This window comes from Lissotriton helveticus, chromosome 8 (genome assembly GCF_964261635.1).
Source record: "Lissotriton helveticus chromosome 8, aLisHel1.1, whole genome shotgun sequence".
NCBI classification, from domain to species: Eukaryota; Metazoa; Chordata; class Amphibia; order Caudata; family Salamandridae; genus Lissotriton; species Lissotriton helveticus.
In genome coordinates, this window is record NC_136069.1 from 1,013,786,135 (window position 1) to 1,013,810,194 (window position 24,060).

General features: G+C 43.6%; 1 protein-coding gene across 1 annotated transcript in view; it reads right to left on the bottom strand.

Moving 5' to 3' along the window:
- Positions 1–24,060, bottom strand: part of MBTPS2 (membrane bound transcription factor peptidase, site 2) — a 387,799-nt gene that overhangs the window by 61,071 nt on the left and 302,668 nt on the right. The window contains exons 9-10 of the mRNA XM_078657847.1: positions 23,723–23,918; positions 14,989–15,064 (exon numbers count right to left, since the gene is read on the bottom strand). Coding sequence (XP_078513973.1) covers positions 14,989–15,064; positions 23,723–23,918 — 272 coding nt within the window. The remainder of the gene's footprint in view (positions 1–14,988; positions 15,065–23,722; positions 23,919–24,060) is intronic.

Below are 24,060 nucleotides of genomic sequence, written 5' to 3' on the forward strand. Positions count from 1 at the left end.
GGCAAAGGGAATAACCGAAGGAGAGATTAGATCTCAAATAAAGAAAATGGCAAGAAATAAAGCTGCAGGCCCGGATGGGCTTCCAATAGAGATTTATAAGGATAATATAGAAGAAATTCTAGTTCCACTATTGAAATTATTTAATAATATTTTTATTCTGGGAAAACAAATTCCATCCTCTTGGCTAGATGCTACAATCTCTCTAATTGCAAAACCAAATAAAGACCCGACAAAAATAGAATCGTATCGCCCCATTTCACTTTTAAATTCTGATCTAAAGATTTACTCTGGAATTTTGGCCAGTAGATTGGCAAACGTTATTAAAACTATTATCCATCCAGATCAGAGGGGATTTATTCCCGGTCGCCAATTGAATGAACTTACATTTCAAGTAATTGGGGCCATAGATTATGCGATTGAAAAGAAGAAGCCTCTTGCTATAGTTACAATAGATGCAGCTAAAGCATTTGACCAAGTTAATTGGCCTTTCCTTTGGAAAACAATGTTAAAGTTCGGTTTTCCAGAAACTTTTATCAATGGGGTTAAAACTTTATATAAGGGCCCGAGAGCAAGGATATTGGTAAATGGCGGTTTGTCTGATTGGTTGCACATTCATAGAGGAACAAGGCAGGGATGCCCCTTGTCTCCATTATTGTTTGACATATATATCGAGCCATTTGTTTGTGCTTTGAGACAAGACCCGGTAATTGTTCCTTTTAACATAGGAGAATTAATAATCAGGACAGCACTATATGCTGATGATCTTCTTCTTTATACCTCAAACCCATCTGAAGCTATACCTAGATTATTTAAACTAGCTGATGATTTTGGTATTGTTTCAGGATATAGCATCAATAGGGATAAAACTGATGTTATGTGTTGGAACAGTCCAGTTTCTATCCCAGAAGCAAAATCTAAGATGAGATATCTTGGTATCCAACTGACTCAGAAGGTAGAAGAAATCTCTAAGACCAGTTGGGAAACCGTGATAAAAGAGATTAAAAAACTATTGTCTAAATGGAACTCTCTACCCTTAAATATTTATGGTAGGGTGAATTTAGTAAAGATGATTATATTACCGAAGGTAACATTTCTGTTTAATTCTATCCCTTTAGTATTTAATAAAAAAGACATTCTTAATCTACAAGGCAGGATTGGATCCTTTATTTGGGCGACAAAATCCCCAAGGATAGCATGGAAAAAGCTAAGGAGAGGACTAAAAATAGGAGGCTTGGCTCTTCCAGATTTATTATTTTATTGTTATGCCTTCCAGCTTAAAAATTTTCGGCTCTTAGCCAATAAATTGGATTTTACGTCTAATAGTTTAATTTTTCGGGCCATGTTGCATGACCTTCCAATTGATGCAGATTTTTTCTTGTTTAAGTTTGGGGATCAAAAATTTTTCAAAAAAGTTAGACTGAAGGTTTTGAAAGCCGCTTTACATTACTGGTATCAAATTTGCAAGTTGCTATCTATCCATTATTATCACTCCTTTGCTCCGATTTGGGACTCTCCAGGTACTCCTGAATGTTTGGGCGATCAACTAGCTCTCCCGTTGAAGAGAGCTAGTCTCTTTAGATGGGGGGATTTTTTGGATGCCTCGAAAGCCCTAAATTGGGAATTTTGGTTGGTTTAACTGGGGGTACTCTCACGAGATTTAAGTTCTATCAGCTGTCAGCTTGGTGGGGAAGCCAAATTTGGGATTTAGAGAACGAGAGTCCCCTGTGGAATTTAATCAATAATTCTAGAGTGAGGAGAGGGGAGACGGCCATATTGTACAAAATTCTACTTGACAATAGGGATAATTTGGAAACTGAAATTATGAAATTGTGGGACCCCTCAGGGCTCTGGGTTTCGGATAACCTAATGAAATTGTGAAGAGATTCCTTTACAATGTCTCAGCAAATAATCAAACCCTCTAATTTGCGAAGAAACCATTTGTACACCATGTACAGAGTTTATTGGACTCCTGCAAAACTCTCCAAGATGTCGGTTGTTAAGTATTTTTGTCCAAGATGTAAGTTGCAGGATGCAAATGATATTCATATGTTTCTGGAATGTCCCAATATAAGTAACTTTTGGGAACAGGTGTGTAAGTTTTTGGAGGATGTACCTGCATTTTCAATTCCATGCACCCCCAATTTGGTTTTTTTTGGTCTCCAATCAGACTACGTTTTGGATAGTAATTTATCACAGTTTATCTTTTATGTAATAGTGATCGCCAGAAGAGAGATCTGTAAGGTATGGAAATCGGCACTCCCTCCAATATTTGCAGATTGTCTCAAAAACATTATGGTGGTGAGTAAATTTGATATGTTATGTGGTGGAGAAAAGTCTGTAAATCTGTGGTCAGCTTTAAATGCATGGAGCGAAAGATGAAATAAACCTAAGCTCCAATGATTATGCCAGAGGTTTTGTGGTCCTGTCCTTCCTGAGTAGCAAGTACCATCATGACAGGAAGTTGGACGGGTAACAATCCTACCTCTGGGCAATCCTTAAAGGCTATCCACAAACACGAGGGTCGGAATAGGAAGGTTTGTGTCAGTGGCCTGAGGAACGCCTATTCAGAGTAATTATTTTCTGGTGGCATATATGAGGACACAAAAAAAAAAACAAAAAAAAAAAAGACTTCAATTTTCACCTAAATTCAGGCGGTATGTATGTATTTGGTATTTCTATATTGGAAACTTATCCAAAAGGAAGCAGAGAGCTTTACAGGGTCAAATTCAAGTATAAAGCCAACTGCTGTGGGAGAGGTAGCTGGGTTGTGGATGGTTTAGTGCTTGGTGATGCGGTGTTCTTTAAATAGGCAAGCCTTTAACTCTTTCCTGAACTGGAGTAGTGATAGGGCAGTTGTAATTGATATGGGGATGCTGTTTCAGATCCTGGTTTCATAAATGGTAATGGTGCATACAGATAATGTTACTTACCCAGTAAGCATCTGTTCTTGGCATGTAGAGATGTAGATTCACATGCTTTGCATACTCCTGTAATCTAGTGTTGGGTCCGGATGTCTGCAAGTTGTTTTTCTTCGAAGAGGTTTTTCCAGTCACGAGGTAAGGTGACTCCTCCTTTTCGATGATAGTGCGCTTGGGTAATGACTCCATTGTTAGATTGTTTTCCTGCAGAGGGTGAGAATGGAGTTAGTAAGTGTAGAACAGAGATGTCCATGCATATGTATGTAAACTGAGAACTGCAACAACTACAGGAGACCGGGGAGGCAGGTGGGTGCATGTGAATCCACAGCTCTGCATGCCAAGAACAGATGCTTACTGGGTAAGTAACATTATCCGTTCGAGTCATGTGAGCTGTATTTCACATGCTTTGCATAGACTATAAAGCAGTATACTCCCAAAGCAGTGGCTAACCTAAAGTTGTTGTAGTTGTCTGAAACAGTGTTTTAAGTACTGCCTGGCCTACATTAGCTTGTTGCCTTGCTAAGAAATATATATACACAGTAATGTTTAGTGAATGTGTGCTGTGTAGACCATGTTGTTGCCTTACAGATGTCAGCTAAGGGAATATTCCCTAAGTAGGCCATAGTAGCCCCTATTTTGCGAGTGGAATGCGCTCTAGGGGGTAGTAGTAAAGTGCTTTTTGCTTTCACATAACATGTCTGGATACATTTTACAATCCATCTTGCAATGCCTGATTTAGATATGGGATTGCCTTTGTGTGGTGGAGCAAAAGCGTTGCTTTGTTTAGCGAAATTCATTTGTACTTTCAACGTAATATAATAGAGCTCTCCTAACATCAAGGGTGTGTAGAGCTTGTTCAGCTACAGAATCGGGTTGAGGAAAGAACACAGGTAACTCAACCGATTGATTTATATGAAAGCAAAAAACTACTTTAGGGAGAAACGTAGGATTGGTGGGAGGAACCACTCAGTCTCTATGAAGCTGAAAGAAGGGCTCTTGTATAGTTAATGCCTGGAGTTCAAAAACTCTTCTCAGTGAAGTTATTGCAATGAGGAAAGCAACTTTCCACGAGAGGAATTGTAATTGACACCTATGCTTTGGTTCAAATGGTGGACCCATTAGCCTTGTAAGTACTATGTTTAGGCTCCACACTGGGGCAGGAGGGACTCTTGATGGTATCACTATTTTTTATCCTTCTAGAAAGGATTTAATCACTGGTACTCTGAATAGAGATAAGTGTTGTCTCTACCAGCTACTGCTGCTAGATGTAATCAATTGAATGTGTAGGCTAGTCCATATTGCGGTAAATGTAACAGGTCATAGATGACGATCTGTACAGAAGCATCAAGAGGATTGATTTTGTTACAATAGATAACAAATTGCTTCCATTTTGCTGCACAACATGCTCTAGTAGTAGGTTTTCTAGCCTCTTTTAGGATATTTATACAGTCTGGTGGTAAGTGTAAATAACCAAATTCTATTACTTCAGGAGCCAGATAGCCAGGTTGATTCTTTGGGATTTGGATGCCTGATTTCTCCATTGCTCTGAATGAGGAGACTGGAAGTGAGATGCAGCCTTTGGTGTGGGACTACTGACAGCTCCAAACATCGCAGCAACATCTCAATGAAAGCTATGTCTCTTCAAGTGAATCTCTCAAAAAAATTGACAGGCCCGAGTTGAACCCCAATGTTGGAAGTCATGAGAGCCAAAATAGGCCCCCACGTTGTATGGCATTAAAATTACCCTGGGCAAACTGAGCACAATATTAAACCAACATCTGACTACGATCTTACAAAAAAGTATTTCAGATGCCAAAATCTGCATCTGCTGCATAGATCTGATTAGAACTGGGCCTTCTAAATTACGAAATGCTAAGCGCAGGTGCTTAAATAAAACTGTACCACAAAGTAAGGCAGGCCGGAGTTGGTTTCCTCCAGTCACTGTTATGGTCAGATATCAGCTCTAGTAATCCTGGTGGGTCTTACAGTAGGTTCATGCACAAATGTGTACAGCAATTATCAGCAAGCGACCTCTAGTAATACAGTTTTAAAACAAGTATCAAGAAGCGCATCCGTATGTGGTCACATACTACGGACAAAGTGCTCCTTGCCAAACGCAAGCATGCATGGGCAGTAATCAACTTTTACCAGCTGGCTTCTCTTCCAGCATAAGAAAAGAATAAAATTGGTAATCTGTGCGTCTTATTTCAGTTTTATATTGTACTGGGTCTTGTTTTGTTTTTGGTAGTCGCAAAAACACACGAGTGTGTGTTTTTTTAATCATTTGATCACTTTTTTGGGGATACTTATAAGTTTTAGCAAAATGGTTGCCGATGATGATAACAGTGAGCATAGCTGGTGAGTACCAATCAGTAAGCTCGACTTGTGGTGCGCATGTGAGGTGCCATTTTTCTTTTTTCACTATTTTTGAAGTATTAAAACACATTTATGGGTGTGTTTTTTTGGGTATATATACACCATGGTTGCCCGTCTTCTACAAATTTATGGGGTATGACTATCATTTAACAAAAGACACCATTTTATAAAAAGAAGGCAAATAAAGTGGTGCGACACTGCCTTGTAAGCATGAAGGAGTGATCAACGTAGATATAAAGAAAAAAAATCTACGTCCACATTTGAGATTTGATAAGCCTTAGGGAACAGGTCTTGTGTGTACTTGAAGCACTGTCTTTGGACCAGGGTCGATGGAGGCCTGGACATTAGATACATTTTTTGGGTTCCACCACTGCAGAGAGCGATGGGTGCGGCCGTCTACCAACACTGGATCGGTTAATCGACTCTACGACTGGTTCCACTGACTTGTTAAGCATTCTTGAAGGGGACGCACGTGAAGTCTTACATGGGGTACAATTATGATGCATGAAGACTAGCTGGTAATGAGTGGTGGGGCAGAAACTGAGTGAGAAGAGACTGAATACTGTGAATTCTGGCTACACTGGGAGAGGCTAGAGCTTTTTGAGTGTCTATGGTGGCTCCCAGATAAGGCTGTTTGTTTGAAGGCTGCAGATGGGACTTACCTAGTTGATGTAGTATGTGAATTGTGGATTGAGTATGTTAGAGACACTTCTAGTAAGTGCCAGCTTTGATGTGATAGTCGCCCAGATAGAGGAAGACGTGGATGTGTTGTCTTCTCAGATGAGCTGCGACTACGGCCAGGCTTTTGTGGTGACTCCAAACGGTAGCATTTTGAATTGGTAATGTTGACCCGCTATCACAAATCTGAGACATTTGCGACGAGGAGGTGAATTGAAATGTGGAAATATACAGCCTTCAAGTCTAAAGTAGACATAAAGTTGCCCTGTTGTAAAAGTGGCATCACTTGCTGAAGTGTCACCATGTAGAAATGTTCTGACAGTATGTAGTGGTTCAGTTCTCGGAAGTCCAGAATAGGTCTTAATGAGCCGTCCTTTTTGGGAATTAGAAATTACAGGGAGTGAACGCCTGCCCTTGTTATTGTAATGGTACTGGCTCAATGGCTCCTTTTAGAAAGAGAAACTGGGCTTCCTGTTTGAGCAGGTGCAAATGTTGTGGTGACAGTTTGTGAGAATGAGGTGGAATGTTTGGAGGATTGGTGGTAACCTCCAGGCAATAACAATATTCGATAATTCCTAGCACCCATTTGTCTGTTGTTATAGATTGCCAGATGGGGAGGAATTGTAGAAGCCGTCCCTGAAAGGTATTAAATGATCTGGGGGAAAGGTAGGTAAGTCACTGCTTAACAGAAGAAGGGGAGTTACGGGGTGTGGAACCCTTTCCTCTAAAGAAACCCCTTGTGGAGGAAGATTGATTGTTGCCTTGATAGGAGGAAACATTCGTGTCTGAGGATGTGGTCTTGGACCCCCCACAGTAAAAGGAGTGACAAATGGAGCACCGGTTTGAAGGAGACTGTAGGGCTACCACAGATTTAGCTACCGCAGAGTCTTATTTTGTTTTCTCTAATCCCTAACCAACTTCAGGCCCGAAACAATGCTCTTTATCAAACGGAGTGTTTAAGATGAATTGCTGGACTTCATGTTTGAAACTGTAAATCCTCAACCAGGCATGTCTCCTACGTAACACACTAGTATTATTCTCTCAAGCTGCGGTATCAGCAGCATCTAAGGCACATCCATTAGAGAAACTGGAGATGAGCTTTCCTTCCTGTATTAAATCCCGTGCTTTAGCTTTGTGCTCATCTGGGAGATATTGGAGCAATTGCTCCATTTAGTCCCAGTGTGCTCTATCATACCTGGCTAAGAGGGCTTGGGTGTTGGCAATGCGTCAATAATTCGCCGCCTATGCAGCTATTCGTTTATCAGAGGCGTCTACTAATTTAAACTCCTTATCCGAAAGGGGGGCACCCCCAGAGGTTTGTGAATTAGCCCATTTGCCACCATTAGAGACAACAGGTGAAAAGTGGTAACTGCCCCTTAACGAAGACTGGATCAGATGAAGCAGGTTTATACTTTTTATCTATTCTGGGAGTCAGAATACGAGCACAAACAGAGTCCTTGAAGATGTCATCAGCATGTCTCATCATGTCTTTGAGCATAGGGAGAGTCTGACTAGATCTGTGTGTACTACTCAAAGTTTAAAACAAGAAATCTTCTTCTAGGGATTCTTTGTGAAGTTGTACCCCGTGGAATTGTGCAGCACTAGCAAGCAATTCTAAATAACCTATGTTGTCGTCAGGAGGGGAAGGCTTTGCAGGGTAAAGGTCTGCGCCATTATCTGTAAGTGGATCAATAGTGTACTCTTTCCAAGGAACTACAGGTAATTGAATATCCCCATCTTCTACATATTCATCATCATCCTCAGGCTGCGAGGGTGGACAGTTTTGTGGTGCGATAGGTAATGGTTCTAATGTTGGAGAAGGTGGTGAAGGTGTAGGGGGACGTGGTGGAAGAGGCGGAGAAGAAGGGTAGTACAGACAATCTTTTTTTTAAGGGAATCTTATATTGTATGTCCTCTGACTCAGATTTGCATTTGCGAGGCAGTTTGGTAAGAAGGTGTCCTGTATCAGGATTAATGTAAAGCTCCTTTTGTTTAGGATCTGATTTGGGAGGTGGAAAGTAGAAAATCGGATCCTACAGCTTGGAAGAAGCATATTTCGGTTTTGACACCGACGACTTAAGTGCCGGGATGAAATGCCCTTTCAGCATCTAAAGTTTCGGATCCGGTTTCAATTTCGGTGTCAAGGGCTTCGGCTTTGAAGCAGTCTTCGGCTTTGAGCTCAAAGGTTTCAGCTCCATGACAGACTTTGGCTGACTCAATCCCGAGCTGGAAGACATGACGATGTGTTTCGGTGCTGAGCCAGGTAGCGGGTGTCAGAAACATTGTCTCTGTGCCGACTTTGGCCCGGAGGCGGAGGTGGAACCGAAGCCTTTTGCTTAGTTTGAGTTGGATTTCGGGGCAAGGGGTATTCATTACTCACTGGACCCTGACCCTGCGCCATGTCCTCTTCCATCTCCGAGTCCGATTCCAGTACGTATAAGGGCTGCTCTTCCTGTTCCTCTTCGGCTCTTGGTGCATCAAATTCTTCATACTCGGATCCTTCACCGAAGATGTTCGGTGTGTATTCGATGGTCTGGCTTTGGGTTTCACAATGTCGAGCCCGGCGATTGAAATGTTCAGCACGGGTCATAGTCTTGCTCGTTGTACTCCGGAGATTAGCACAAATTGCACAACTTGTGCGATTCGGTGCGCCAATATTTTGCGTGGCACCAAGGACAGAATTTGTACAGAGTCCATTCCATCGACTGCGAGGGGGACCAACACTGTTAGGCCTGATGGCCTTCCACGAGTTTTCTGATCAAAATAGAAATTTTATTCGACCAATACGATACACGATAAGTGGGATAAGCGTATGAAACAATACCGATGCAGTTAGAGTGGATTGCGCTCCGAGGGGAACCCAAAGAACGGTTTCAAACCAGAGTGCCGCAATACTCGTCCGAACCCGATGGTGGAAAAAAACAATCTAACAATGGAGTTGATGCCCATGCACACTATCACCAAAAGGAGGAGTCACCTTACCTCGTGACTGGAAAGACTTCTTTGACGAAAAACAACTTGCAAACATCCTGACCCAACACTAGATGGCAGGAGTATGCAAAGCATGTGATCTACAGCTCACATGTCTTGAATATTGTGTTTTTTTTAATACTTCTCAGTGCCCAGTCTCATGGGTACTGACTGCGGTTGTGCAGAGAACCACTTGAGAAGGTGAACTTGCGTGCAAGATAAGCGGGGTGCTCTTTTAAATGGCTTTGTAAATGATGCAGTTGGTTTATGGTTCAAATCTCTTTATTGTATTGTCACAAAAGTTGGCAATAGGTAGAGCAAGGCGACACTCTGCAGGTGTATTGTATGCAGTATTAGTAACAGTAAAGAAATTCCCAACCCCCGGAAAAACCTTCCCACCCTCACCCAACCCAGAACTCATTTAGTGAAATATTGTAGGTTTGATACCACAACCTGTGATTAGACGTTATTTAATTAGAAACTCCCTGTGTCATGGAGGGGGGAAGGGGGGCGGGGATATCAGTCCCCGCAGTAGACGTAAGTATTTGGGACAAGTAAGCTTCCTAAAGTCAGACGAAAGTAGTGCTATACATAGGCGCCAGTATCCCATGTGAGATAGTTTGTGCTGTAAGGGAGAGAGTGATCTTTTCCATCCCCAAGATGTGCCATAGGCATTGAATCCACCCCTGATACATTGGAACATGTCTTGTCACCCAATGGATTAATATGTTTTGGATTGAGGCTCCTACTTCCAAACATATCTGTCTTCCTCTACGGAACTTCAATGGACAGGTAAGTGGGTTGGGCAGACCCAAAAGTATGTAGAAAGGGAATCTGGGGAGTTGTATGTTCAAGTCAATATCATCAATAATCTTAGTCCAGCATTCCTCTAGTTTGGGCAATCCCATAATACCTGTAATAATATGCCTGGGGAGCCACAGCCCCTCCAACAATCTGGGTCTTGTTCTGGGTTCCCTCTATGGTGGGGCACTGGCTTTAGATACCAGTATGTGGCTATCTTTACTGCAGTTTCTATACGAGCTAAAGCATATACAAGTGGTCGCGAATGCTCGACCTAAAAACGGCTTTGTCAATGTAGAATGCATATATTCATGGCCTCAATACCTAAGATTATGAGCAGTGATCACCTCAGTTCATCTGGCAAGGTTGCCAGCAATAAAGTAAAAAAACAGCTTTGTCAATGTAAAATGCTTCTACATGTGCCAACAGAAGTAAGTCCTCTAGAGAGCGCCTTCTGTCATCATGTTTCTGTGCAGAAGGGCTCGGACATTGTACTACGCTCTCTGGTAGCCAGTGTCCGCTTCTGTCTCATGGCATCTGGCTCGCTCAGTGTTTTACAGTCCTCTCAGCAGCCTTGAAACTGTGACTGGTGTGGCAGGCTGGTGCTGGCACTTTTAATGTGCGCCTGCAGAAGTACACAGGGACACCCCTATTCTTGGCCATCCTGCATACGTGCCTAGATGTAAAGGCAGGCTAAATTCAAGCGTCAATAGCATAATTGTATAAATCCTGGGGCAGTCAGACAGCAAATGTGAAATGTCCGTGGGGCCAGGATCAAGGGTTGAGACTTGTGACTCTGCTCTCCTGGAGTTGATGGTGCAGTGTAAACATCCAGCACTGTGCCTGCAGTGCTGATTGCTCAACCGCCTCCACAGCAGGCACACACACACACAGGTGGCACAACCCCATCTTGTCTCGGCTGCCAGCATAGAGTAATAAATAATCAAAGCTGCCACCTTGCCAATTGTTTTGGAATGTGACCAGAAAAACAAGGGAATGCACCAGATTTACATAAAGCTCGGCCCAGCACTTGGGCCCTGATTATAATGGTGGTCGGATGCGCTGCAGGCAGGTGACCGGCCAACAATGTGTTCATAGTCCCGCCCGCTCTAGTCCAATACGGCTGCCGAGGCGGGGGTCGTAAAATGCCTAAAACAACATAAAAGTTCCGGAAATGGGCCGCAGCACAAACCGCAGTAGAAAAAGGCACTATACAAACATCTATGCACCGTGTGCCAGGCTCCATGTGGTGCCTGAACCAGGTGCATAGATGTTGTGGGCGGGGGCATCAAATGTCCCCTCCAGGCTAATTAGCAGTGGCTCACGGGGGCCCTGTTCGGGGCCCCCAACGTCCATTTCCGTCTGCCCTTTTACGGCAGTGGGACCGCCAAGAAAAGGCATTCGGAAAGGGACCGGGTGATCATGACGCAGGCACCGCCTCCATTCAGGATCACAATTCTGACAGCCACCCTGATGGAATCAATAGATCATGTCAGAGGGGGCGGTCCGTACCCTGAGATTCAAGGGTCCGACTGCCTGCATCGTAATGCGGTGGTCGACCTAAGGGCTGTCTGTCGGTGGGACCTCCACCAGGAGCCTGTCGGTGGCATTCCCACCGGCATTGTTATGATGCCCATAATGTTTTTTGTTTATTTTGCAGAGAATTTCTGGATCCACTTTTCCAGGGAGAGGCCAGGCCTGATCATATCCAGCTCACAATGTATTTTTTCAAAGAAAGCCATTCTGTAGGGAAAGAGTAAACAAAGTGTCAAATCATGGTTCACTGTGACCATAGCAACAGCGACTCTAGGCCTGGCTAGCTGAGTAAAATTGCCTGCAGTTGCCAGCTGAGGCAACAGCACAGCGATGTGAGATGCGAGCAGGCTTTTGTTTTTATAAATGCAGCGCCTCATTGAACAAAGTCGGAGAAGCTATAATTATTCATGACTAATGCCTTTTAGTGTAGTGATGCAAACAACTCTAACCCCTGATGGGTGGTACTTGGCAGGGCTGTTCATCTTGTACAAACCTCTCTACCAAGGGTCGTGTTTCAAGAATCCGAAACATGACTGTGTCAGTCAAGAGAGTTTTTTGGTAGTGAGGGGAGGCAATCTCATGTCAAAGTTAAAGTAAAGATTTATTGTTTGTTTAATTGGTAGTGAGGGGAGGCAATCTCATGTCAAAGTTAAAGTAAAGATTTATAGTTTGTTTAATTGCAATCAACGCAAACAATGTGCAATTCAGTAGGTTGAAAATTGAGTATTGCAATTCAGTAGGTTGAAAATTGAGCATTCCAGATAAATGCAGAATTGATTCCATATGATAAACATATAATCAGCATTTTGTATCTATATTCACCCACAATAGGGCATGGTCTTTACATGGGAAAATCCCAAAGAAATTCTGAATTAATTTTTATTTTATTTATAACAAGTATGGCCGCCATAAATATTCGTGACCAGCTGTGGTAGAGTAAGAAATAACCACAGACCAGGCGTGGGAGCGTTTTTTAAACTGGCATTTGTCTTTCGTAAAAGAAACAATCCTGGCAACTTAGCTTCCTCTCTTTATAAAGAGACACTGGCTTAATCTTTCTTCCCACACTACTTCTAAGTGCGGAATTTTTAAAGAAGTTAACAAGAGGTCATGCCACGGGTTTTGTTTGATAGGTGTCAAAGTTGTTATTGTCGTTGTGAAAAAAACATAAGCAACTATGTTCAGTTCAGGACAGTGCATTTTTCTGTGGTGGAAACTAAACAATGAAATAAACTCCCAGTCGAAATACAGAAAGAAAACAGGCTAAAGACACAGTAAGCTTATAGAGACCTAGCTCTTCACCTTCTATTTGATTTTCTTCATTTTCGCCTCTTTTTTTGTCTAGCAGTTATGTGGTTGTAGCCTTATCGTCTAGAAGGTGAGACTTCTGCTTCATAAACTGAGGGGTTCAAAGCTGTGTTGGTAATCAGCACATAATCCAATGGCGGAACTTTGATCTTAACATAAAGGCGTTACATAAACAAGGTATAGTGAAGTAGGGAGGTCTAAATGTACCAAGGTTTGTTTCTTTTTCTATCACTCTAATTGGTTGATATAAACCAACTAGAAGTTAATGAAAATGCAACATTTTTGCTGCGCATTGTATCTCATTTACAGTTCACTGTATTCATGGAGTGCAACCCCACATATTGAGTACAGTCTATAAAACCTCTTATTTTGCTGAAACGTGGCACTGGTGGACTCATGCAGTCGGGCAGATTTCCCCCAGTCATAAACTTAATATTAACCCGCAATTTATGAATACCAAAACAAGAGTAAACTTACACAAAAGTGTAAGTTTATCATTGAGAATCAGGCCTGAAGTATGCAAGTCCTTAGAAAATGTATTTGATCTCATTTATCTATTACCTTTGAAGTCATCCTATAAGAAAAGGCTATTGCGGTGGTTTTGGAGGCGTTCTGTCTCAAATAAATCAAGGGGTAGAAATACAGCTGGTGTTTCTTAAGACATATATGTTTCCCTGACAAACCCACTACCCTTTTTCGGAATGAAGAGTGTTATATCATTGAATTGTTGATTGAGCCACTTAGATTTTACTTCCTGGTAGGTGGTATATCTTGGTAACAGACTGTAAATTTTTTGACTAGCTCGCCTGCAATGAGACATACCCCTATGTACTGAGGTGATTTTTATTGTTAATACTAACTTTCTTTTTTCGAAGTTCACCAACAAATTTCCCCCACAGAAGAGTGTTGGGTATATGTCTTGGCATGTGTTATTCTCCGATGATGGGTGGGTTGTGTATGTCAGTAGGTTACCGACCAGCCAATTACACTCTGCATTAGAGTGCTGGATCACAGCTATGTTCCAAGTTTTCCTGCAAAGGCATCAAACTGAAGCACGGCTCCTAATTTCCCCATTCATTGAGTAGTAATCAGAATCCACAGTCCCAATTGACTCTGGGGGGAAGAGAGGACTACAGGTACTGGCCTGTCGTACCAGAACAGGGATAGGGATATAAAATTAAGAACTGGAATGCTTTCTTTCCTCAAATGAGGCAATTCAGTGAAAGATTCAAGATAACACCCCGCCACTTTTACTACAGTGGGAAAAAGAGGGGAGAGTTGGAGGTGGAATTAGGACACTAGGGAACATCAATGCCAGGCTTCAAGAGAGGGAAAGTCAGCTACATTCCAATTGGGCGATGGGTGGTATGAGAAAAGGATCCCTCCACAGTAACTATACAAACACAAGAATATCATATCAGAGGAAAATGGCAGCTGGGGAAATCACTGGTTATGACTACCTTTTGATTCTGCCAAATGCTGAATGAGAGCCTGATGGCCTGAGGTGTCGGACAAGTGTTAACCTACTGATAAACAGTCCACAAACATTTTTCCAAAGTCCTCGAAGTACATCCTTGTAACAAACAAAGTCTAGTTAAGTATCTCAAAGTCGACAGAAGGGGCATTTCTTGAAGATGAGGGCAACCAACCATTGGCAGGACCCCTTGAGATGTTTGAGGAGAACCAGAGTCTTGAGGATTGTTGACTTTGTTACCAGGAAGGAAGTACAAATAAACATACACTTCTATAAAATACTTCCACCTTCTTGTGACAATTAGGCAAGAAGCAGGACCTACACATTTAAGAGAGGGGAATCCAGGAGACATTGAACTGGCAGTGGTAACATGTGAACACCCTACTGCAAAGGTGCCAATAGTGACTACAAGTGGGCTATAAAAACAGTCTTGATCATACAACAAGGATCCTCATTGGCTCTAAACAACTGAAAGCGACTCATTAAAATTAGGGGCATAACCTACTGGACTGGTAAGAGAGACCCAAGGAGAAATGGAATATGAACATATCTGTTAGTGCATGTTCTAAAACACATTTATATATATTATTTATTTAGTTTTAATGAGATACTAACACATCTCAGGGAGGTGCCTAGTTTTAAAATGACAAACTGCATACAATATAAAATGAAAGGGAATGAAAATGTAAAATTATTTGTCAGTTATACTACTTTTAGTCTGTAAGTGTCTACTAACGGAGGTTGTTTGGCAAGGAATGGTATTAACATATCAAAATGATAAAGAAGAATATACAATGTATTAGCTGAGAAATTGTGCCACACCCGAGAGTCCAACAAACATCCATATACATTCAAAATGAATACAGTGTCAACTTTGATCTTTATAACATTTTGTTACATAATGAGCACTCTTTTGTTGAAGGATACTTGCAGAATGTCTCTATAACCACCGGCATGTCTATGCTGAGAAAGTTGTATCGTGGGATAAAACTGCTGAGACCAACTAGAAATTAAATCAGACAATACATGTGTGTACAATTAATCATATGTACATGAAAATAACAAATTAAATTTAAGACTATTTAAAAAAATATGCAGAGTTTGCTTGTCATAAGGAAAACAATGCTCGCCATAAAACATGTTTACATTAAACAAAAAGAAGTAGGTAAGAGACAAGTAAGTGCTCTACTTGATTGTGGAATTCCTAATAAATGGGACATTTTTACATAAGTAACGAAGCAACTTGTGGCGGTAAAAGGATTGGAATTAGACATATATTTACCAGAGCTACTTTTAAAGGCAAAGCAACTAATTGATATTCAATAACATGGCACTGGTATAAAAGACAAGCAAAAACACTTTACTATTTTTTGCAAAATAAACGCCCACTTGGAGACAAGGAAAAAAGAGAGAGAGGCGAAAGAACATAGGAGCAAATAAAAGTGATAGGAGTCATCTTAGCTTATAAACAGATTTATGCAGCACTGTTATCAATCCACTAAATTACCTTACTGAGATTGTCAAATGTGACCTTCAGCAAGGACGTATGTACACACCCACACTCACCTCCCTCTGAGGGGTTAATGGGATTCACACCTATGACTGTCATGCTGCACACAGATCTACATACCTTCCCATTATACTGCAATGCGAGGAACATTAAAATTGCGAAATCCACAATCTCCTGCATGTCCTACCAAGGGAGAACATTAGTCCAGCTTCATAAATTGGCTTTATGTAGCCGATGTAGAATCTCCTGCATGTCTTACCAAGGGACCACGTTAGTCCAGCTCTCTGCTTTGGGTTCATGTAGCAAGTAGAGTATCCTTCCAGACCCTCTGCATTATCCATAGCATCCTACGTGGTGTTGGAGGTTTTCCATTGATAAATTAGGAACCAATGTACCAATTTGCAATCTACCATGAAAGATCTATCCTGAACTGGAATGTGAAAATACAACTGCACACAATTTAGAGGCCCAACATTCTTAATTTCGAAAGGAAAGCTATGGTATTCCTCCTTCTGAAAACTTAGCAAATTTAGCGGCACCAAAATGGAAATTTAGCAGCACAAATATGGAAATTTAGCGGCAATTTTGCGGCATTTTATGTGGCCATTTTTCCTACAACAAACACAGATATCTTAGTTTTTTTAGTTATTTAACAACATGAAGCTATATATATTTGGTTTCTTTACAATGTAGACACTTTGGGGCAGATTTACAAGCCCCTTGCGCTGCTTTTACGCCGCCGTTGCGTCACTTTTGTGAAGCAGCGGCGGCGCAAAAGATGCACCATGGTGCAGGGTATTTACAACGTGACGCATCTCCCAGATGCGTCACGTTGCAAAGCCCTGCGCCAGAAGAGGCGTACCATTGCAGGTCAGTTTGTGTCTCGCAATAGCCTTAGAGCTTGGTGTCACTGTACCTACTGCACTAATGATGGCTATACCGATCGCCCCTTTTATTAGTAAGCACGTTAAATAATACAGTGTATTTTGAACACGACCTGATATCCCACCGGATGCCCATTCGACAGACCTAAACACTAGAGAAAGAGCAGTCAAAACCGCCAAGTGGTTGTTGGTTCTGTGTGAAGCCTACGGCCACTTGTTAAACAGTAGCGAACTGCATGTTGGTACTTGTAGTTTCGTTGCAAAATGTCAGCCTGCAAATCGTCGCCGATTTAAAAGCGGAGACTGGTTGAAGTTGACACCCATGACATGGGGCCACTTGACGCCCGTGTTAAATTTCTCACCTCTAGGATTTTTCCCATGGCTCACTCCCAGGGGGAAAAGGTCTGCAATAGGTGAGCTCAACCCTCTGACTTCATCCCTTGTCCAGCGCGCCTCTGCAGATACCCCGTCCCGTGTGCGCCTCAGCTCTCTCGGCTGAGCGGTTCTGTCTGTTTATCTTGAGGGACAGACATCTCTGCACGGCGCTCCGTCTCCAAGCACGCGAAGCATTCCATCAGGGTGACACACAGGCAGCTCGCGCCAGCATGCTTCTCGAAGGCAAACACTTCCTTGTTCGAATGCTCCATGAATGGTGTGGGCAGACAGGTGTGTCAGTGAAGGCTGGGCGTGGCGTGGAAAACTCAGCACTGGATGTCTTTGGCTGCTAGCCCAATTCACAGGCGATAGCCACATAAAGCAGACCCCCCAGGATATAGCGAAAAATCCGCGATTTCGACTAAAATGCCGATTTCGCGGGCACTTTTGTAAAAATCGCAGCAATTTTTAAAAAAGTGCAGATTTCGCGGCAAATCGCGAAATCGCGATATCCTGGAGGGTCTGATAAAGTGGCAAGTCATAGGATATCAAATCAGACTTGCACATCAGCTGTGTGCCTGATCACCAGCCATGCTGCAGGTGAATCAATGAGTAGGTACCAGGGAACTCTGACCGTCCTCTTAGATTACGGCTTCTTGTGTCTACCACAGAAAAAAATAATCACCTCCCTGAAGATGTCTAACTGGCGCCTAACCTAATGTCATTCTGAAAGCCATTAAAGACCCACCTGTTCAAGACCTCCTTTGACAACTAACATTCTCTTCACTATTTTATAAAATCTCCAGGATGTCATTTTCTTTATTTCTCATATTATCATGTCTGACTTGCACCTAACCTACTTTCATTCGGAAAGACGTTGAAGACACCTTTTCAGGATCTCTGTGAGAAGTTGGCCTGGCATATGCGGTCCACTATTCTAGTGGGCACCTTGCACCAGCCCAAACGACCCTTATTGATGGTAGGTTGTAAAGTCAACCTTATAGAAAGCTATCCTAGTGGTAGCTGTGGAGAGCAGCCTTCAGGCTAAGGCTTAGAGGCGAGTTAAGTAACTTGTTTTACCAGATACAGTCTCTTGAATAATCAAATGAAAGCACACCACACAAGGTATATATCAAATATATATGTATTTAATCTAAACACAACCCCTCTGGACTCTTTATGAGGTCAGAGGTAAAGTACAATACAAGGAACTTAATTAGCATACGATAAGTTGCACAGTATACGTTTTGCCCGAGGGGCCTCACAAACCATATACTAAAATAGTGGTATAAGAACCACGTGAGGGATAGAAAGCAGGCCTAGGGCCTGTAGAACCGCTGGGGCGACCAGGAACTACCCAAGGTAGGGACACAGGAGACCCACGGGGAACGCATGCAGTGTCTAAACACAGCCGCGGATCACCATTGACTTTCTATGGAGAAAGAACAAGTTACAATTTTAAAGATTAAGGGCACTTAGAGGTGAACTACAATGGAACCCTTTTAGACTAGGACACTTCGAGAGTCATGACCACGGGAGCACCGAAGTACTCGTGTTACCTCACCTAGGGAAGCCGGGTGCATAGGTGTCTTTTGGTGCCGGGTTTCGTAGTCGATTCCAATGGAGAGCTGCGAAGAAATGCTGCAGGCGACCAGAGGAAAAGTGTCCGGGTGGATCCAAGGGTGGATCGTAGATGTGAAGAACGTGAAAGCAGAGGGGACAGAGTCTGGGTCACTAGCCAGTGACCAGGATGGCGAGGAACAGATACCAGCCAATGTCGGGTGTTTTCAGGTGAGAGAGGTGAAGCTTGACTCTTCAGCCACGGGGTCCAGGAGGCGTTGACGACGACCAGGAGATGGATTCGAGCTGTCCCATGAAGGATGTCGAGTGCTGCAGCGTCGGAATCCGGATTGGACTCAACAAGCCTTGGCTACAGCAACCCACGCAAGATGTAGAGATTGGCTTCGGTTCAGACCAGTAAGGTTGAGGGACTCCTCCTTTGGAGAGGAGTGAGAGCAGGTCTGGAGCAACCAGGAAAGCTCAAGGAATCAAAGATGGCCCTTCGTCGGGGCTCACAAGCCAACGGACTAGGAACAGAGAAGGGGCCTCGAGGGCAAATACACAAAGCGGGCCCACGGGACACTCGTGGAGTGTAGGCCTCTGAGCTTCGCTGCAAAAGGTGCTTGGGGCTGGGGCTTCAAATACCCCAATGCACAACTTCGGGATATCTCGGGAAGTAGGTGCAGTTGCAAAAATGCAGGATGTCCAGGAGTTTCGGTCCCACGTCTCTCGTGTCCGCTACAGGTCTCAGCTTTGCTGGGAGTGCAGGTCAGCATCAGAGATGTCTGGAAATCCGTGTCCTGAGTCACAGATTCTTCGAGATCCGCCCAGAGCCTCGGAAATGCAGACCGGCGAAGAGGCAGTTGCTGCCTGTTTGAACAGGGTAGTCACAACTTGACCACAAGGGAGATTTCTTCTTTCTTCCAGTCGATATGGAATGTTGAAGGTCCAAGATATATGTTGCAGAGTTTCGTCCAGGGTAATCTAAAGTCCTAGAGACTGGGGTTCTACACTTATAGTAAGTTTAGGGGTTGGACTAACTCTAAGGTCCCTCCTATGGGTAGACCTGGGGAGGGGGTGGTTACACCCCTTCCTCTTTGTCCAGTTTCGCGCCAGAGCTGGGGCTGTGCGCCCCAGCAACCGGTTTGAACTGGGAAATGCATGGAGCACCTTTCGTGCCCCAGGCAGTGTCTGAAGAGCATTCACTGAATGCAACCCACCCTGCCCCAATACACTAAAGCCTGTCTGGACAGGAAACCTATTGTCTAGGTCTCCCCTGCCGGAGTTTCGTCCAGCAGCAGGAGGGCAGACTCGTGTCTGTGGCAGCAACATCCATTTTGTGATGCTGGGGCTCTGTTTAACTTTAACCGGGTTTACCAGTAACTACATGTCTTCTCTCTCTAGAAGGGTGGAATGCTACCCCCGCCGCCAAGATTGGCGGGGGGGGGGGGGGGGGGGTGGTATTCCAAAGTGTTGGACACCTTACACGACATGTTTCGATAAAGCCAAACCAAAGTTAGCATTAACCGCGAGGATTATAATGCACTTAAGAGTATATGGTATGGCTATATCATAGAACACCTATAAGGAGATGGTTCCGAAAGCTGCAGAGGGGCTCAGCTCATGCTAGGGCACCTTCTCACACAAAACCAAGCACAAGAGTCAAGGCCCACGGGAGCACCGGAGTACTCGTGTTACCTCACCCAGGGAAGCCGGGTGCATAGGTGTCTTTTGGTGTTGGATTTCGTTGTCGATTCCAATGGAGAGCTGCGAAGAAATGCTGCAGGCGACCAGAGGAAAAGTGTCCGGGTGGATCCAAGGGTGGATCGGAGATGTGAAGAACCTGAGAGCAGAGGGGACAGAGTCTGGGTCACTAGCCAGTGACCAGGATGGCGAGGAAAAGATGCCAGCCGATGTCGGGTGATTTCAGGTGAGAGAGGTGAAGCTTGCCTCTTCAGCAACGAGGTCCAGGAGGCGTCGACAATGACCAGGAGCTGGATTCGAGCTGTCCCACGAAGGATGTCGAGTGCTGCAGCGTCAGAATCCGGATTGGACCCAACAAGCCTTGGCAACAGCAACCCACGCAAGATGTCGAGATTGGCTTTGGTTCAGGCCAGCAAGGCCTGAGGGACTCTTCCTTTGGGGAGTAGTGAGAGCACATATGGAGCAACCAGGAAAGCTCAAGGAATCAAAGATGGCCTTTCCTGGGGGCTCACTAGCCAACGGACTAGGAACTGCGAAGGGGCCTCGAGCGGAAATGCACAAAGCTGGCCCACGGGACACTCGTGGAGTGTAGGCCTCTGAGCTTCGGTGCAAAAGGTGCTCGGGCAGGGACTTCAAATACCCCAATGCACAACTTCGGGAAACTCCGGGAAGTAGGTGCAGTTGCAAAAATGCAGGATGTCCAGGAGTTCTGGTCCCACGTCTCTCATGTCCGCTACAGGTCTCAGCTTTGCTGGGAGCACAGGTCAGCGTCAGAGATGTCTGGAAGTCCGTGTCCTGTGCCGCAGAGTCTTCAGGATCTGGCGGGAGCCTCGACAATGCAGACTGGCAAAGATGCTTTTGTTGCCTGTTTGAACAGAGTTGTCACTCCTTGACCACAAGGGAGATTTCTTCCGTCTTCCAGTCGATATGGAATGTCGAAGGTTCAAGATATATGATGCAGAGTTTCGTCCAGGGTAATCTAAAGTCCTAGGGACTGGGCTCCTATTCTTATAGTAAGTTTAGGGGTTGAACTAACTCTAGGGTCCCAATTATGGGAGGACCTGGGGAGGGGGTGGTTACTCCTTCCCCTTTGTCCAGTTTTGCGCCTGAGCTGGGGCTGTCTGTGCGCCCCAGCAACAGGTTTGAACTGGGAAATGCATGGAGCACCTTGTGTGCCCCAGGCAGTGTCTGAAAAGCATTCACTGAATGCAACCCACCCGGCCCCAATACACTAAAGCCTGTCTGGGGAGGTGCTAGCACCTCCCTGGACAAGAAACCTATTGTCCAGGCCTCCCCTGCTGGAGTTTCCTCCAGCAGCAGGAGGGCAGACTCGTGTCTGTAGCAGCAGCATCCATTTCGTGATGCTGAGGCTCTTTTAAACTTTAACCGGGTATACCAGTGTGTACATGTCTTCTCCCTCTAGAAGGGTGGAATGCTACCCCCGCCGCCAGAACTGGCGGGAGGGGGGGGGGGTAGTATTCCAAAGTGTTTGACAACAGCTATAAGGAGATGGTTCAGAAAGCTGCAGAGGGGCTCAGCTCATGCTAGGGCACCCTCTCACACAAAACCAAGCACTCTGTCTTCAGGATTGTCAAGGCCTGCCATAGGAGTGACTTATAGGTTAATATGTGGCTATATATAAAGGTAGATATAGGTATACTATATCTAAGTAAGGGGTGCTTACACCACCTTACCCAGGCTGCAAGAGCAGACCTGTGGTGTAATTTTTTGAAGGCTGCCCAGGGGTGGCACAATAGATGCTTCAGCCCCTGGTAGGTCTCTGGGGTACCTATGCCCTGGGCACCTAAGGTGCCATATACAGGGGCTCACAAGGGTGACCCAGTAACCAATCTGAGATGTACCTAAAGTACATGGTATCAATTTAGAGAGAGTACAGCTAGGCTGTGGTCCTGATTGGCAGGGCCACAGCCATACTAAAGTTGAAAAACCAGTGAAACACAGCAAAAAGTGGGGGTAACCATAGGAAGCAGACCCTACTCTCCTACAATCTCCATCAGCAACTAACATCCTCTTCACTATTCTTTAAAATCTCCAGGCTATGATTTTCTTATTTTTCATATTCTCGTTAAATTATTATATCTCTGCTATAGGAAAGAAAATAACGAAAAATGTGGTTTTGAATTTGCTTCTTTGTTGTTCCTTCTATTATGTGAGTTTGGAAGATGATAAGCACCACGTTGCAGAAATTGATCTGGGAATACAGAGTATCATTCATTGGAATTGAGACTTTCTATACAGGATTTTGTAGCGTCTGATCATAGTCGCATTTGGCACTTTGAGAAGGACAGCAAGCCCAGAGGAGCCTCTTTGCTTGTTGCTAATCAGTGATGGAGGAAACGGTGAGTAAAGTGTCACAATGCTTAATAATGTAATTGCATGCATAACAAGAACTGAATGCAGAAATAAGTGAGCAGGGTGTCTAGATTAATAAAGCACTTTGATGCCACACTAATAGTTGAAGGCACTAGAAAACTGCTCATCATAAACCATACAGAGATACACTGGGATTGTTAAAATATATATTTAACTCTGCTTCAGCACCAGTAGAAGGCCAACACTCAGAACGTCACATGGCTAGGAATCCAGCCACAAAAGGTGAAGAAAGAATGATGAATGCTACTATGTTCATAATGCTAATGTCTGTTACATGGAAAAAGGCATTATTGTCAAAGGTCACTATTTATAGCCAAAAGACTTTGCCATATGGTGATTCCTTGAGTACATGGGTAATTTACAGGTTTTCACTCTGCATTCACGAGCCTGTTTGAAAGCTTAAAGTGGAACCAGAGTCTCTGGTTTGGAAGAATTGGTAAAGTTGAAAGGTTTGGCATAGGTTGCCATGCTATTGGCTTTGCCAATGCTTGCTTTTTTAATGTGTTGGTAAATCGTTATTACAAAAAACATTTAAAAAACTGGCCACATACAAAGGCTGTGGATTTTGAATGGTTTTGCAATAAAATGTTATAAAGATATTTAAAGAAGGATTCCCTTGCTAGTGCACGCATGTGTTTGACAGGGCAGACATCTTTGAATGGATTAGAATTCCATGTCAAAAGATGGCGGCTGCAAGCAATGTGTGCATGGGATTTGGTACACTGCAAACAGCAATGAGGCTCTGCATCAGTGTGCGAGAAGAATTCGCAGAGTAAAAAAAAAAAAAAAAAAGAGTGAACAAAGATAAAGCTATATATTTCTTTTTTTTAAACACCCTAGATAATGTTGATAATTACCCATCACTACAATATCAAAAGATCCCAGATCACTGATTGAGCCCACCGAGAAGTATCATCATTTGAGGGGTGCAATGATGAAACATGCCACCATACATGCATACATGGGTGACCCCAACCCAAAGGGGTGTCCAAGGCAGGTTTTGTAAAAGTAGACATATATAATCTAATTCAGCTCTTCTTATATTAGGGCAACCTTATCTTTACTGTTTATATTAAATATTTTTGGTAACATCAAAAGGTCTTGGGGAACACCTGACCTATTAAAATAAATCAAAATGGGAAAAGTCTGCATTAAAAAGTTGGTTCAGTCTTTCAACACCCACTAACATTATTTCCCCCAACACACACCCTAGAAAATAATGAAGCCCATGTACCTGCATACTGAAGGTGTTCGGGGTATCCTATGAAAAGCATCTCGATTTGTGGTGGGTGTTTCACTCTGATCAGTCGTGTTTGGTTTTCTATGGAAGGTGTGATGCAAAGACTTGGTACAATGTCCTTTTGACAATCTGCGTTTGTTCGACAGACTTGACTGGCATGGATGGCCTTTCTGGCTGGCAGGCAAGCATACTGAAAATCAAATGTCATGCTAGTCACATAAAGATATAACAGACACATTAAACGTAATCTTTTTTCTAAAACAATGTCTTCGACAGAATGCTAGTGACCCGGGAAAATGTCACACTCCTTTTCTCACAAAGTGCTATCTGCT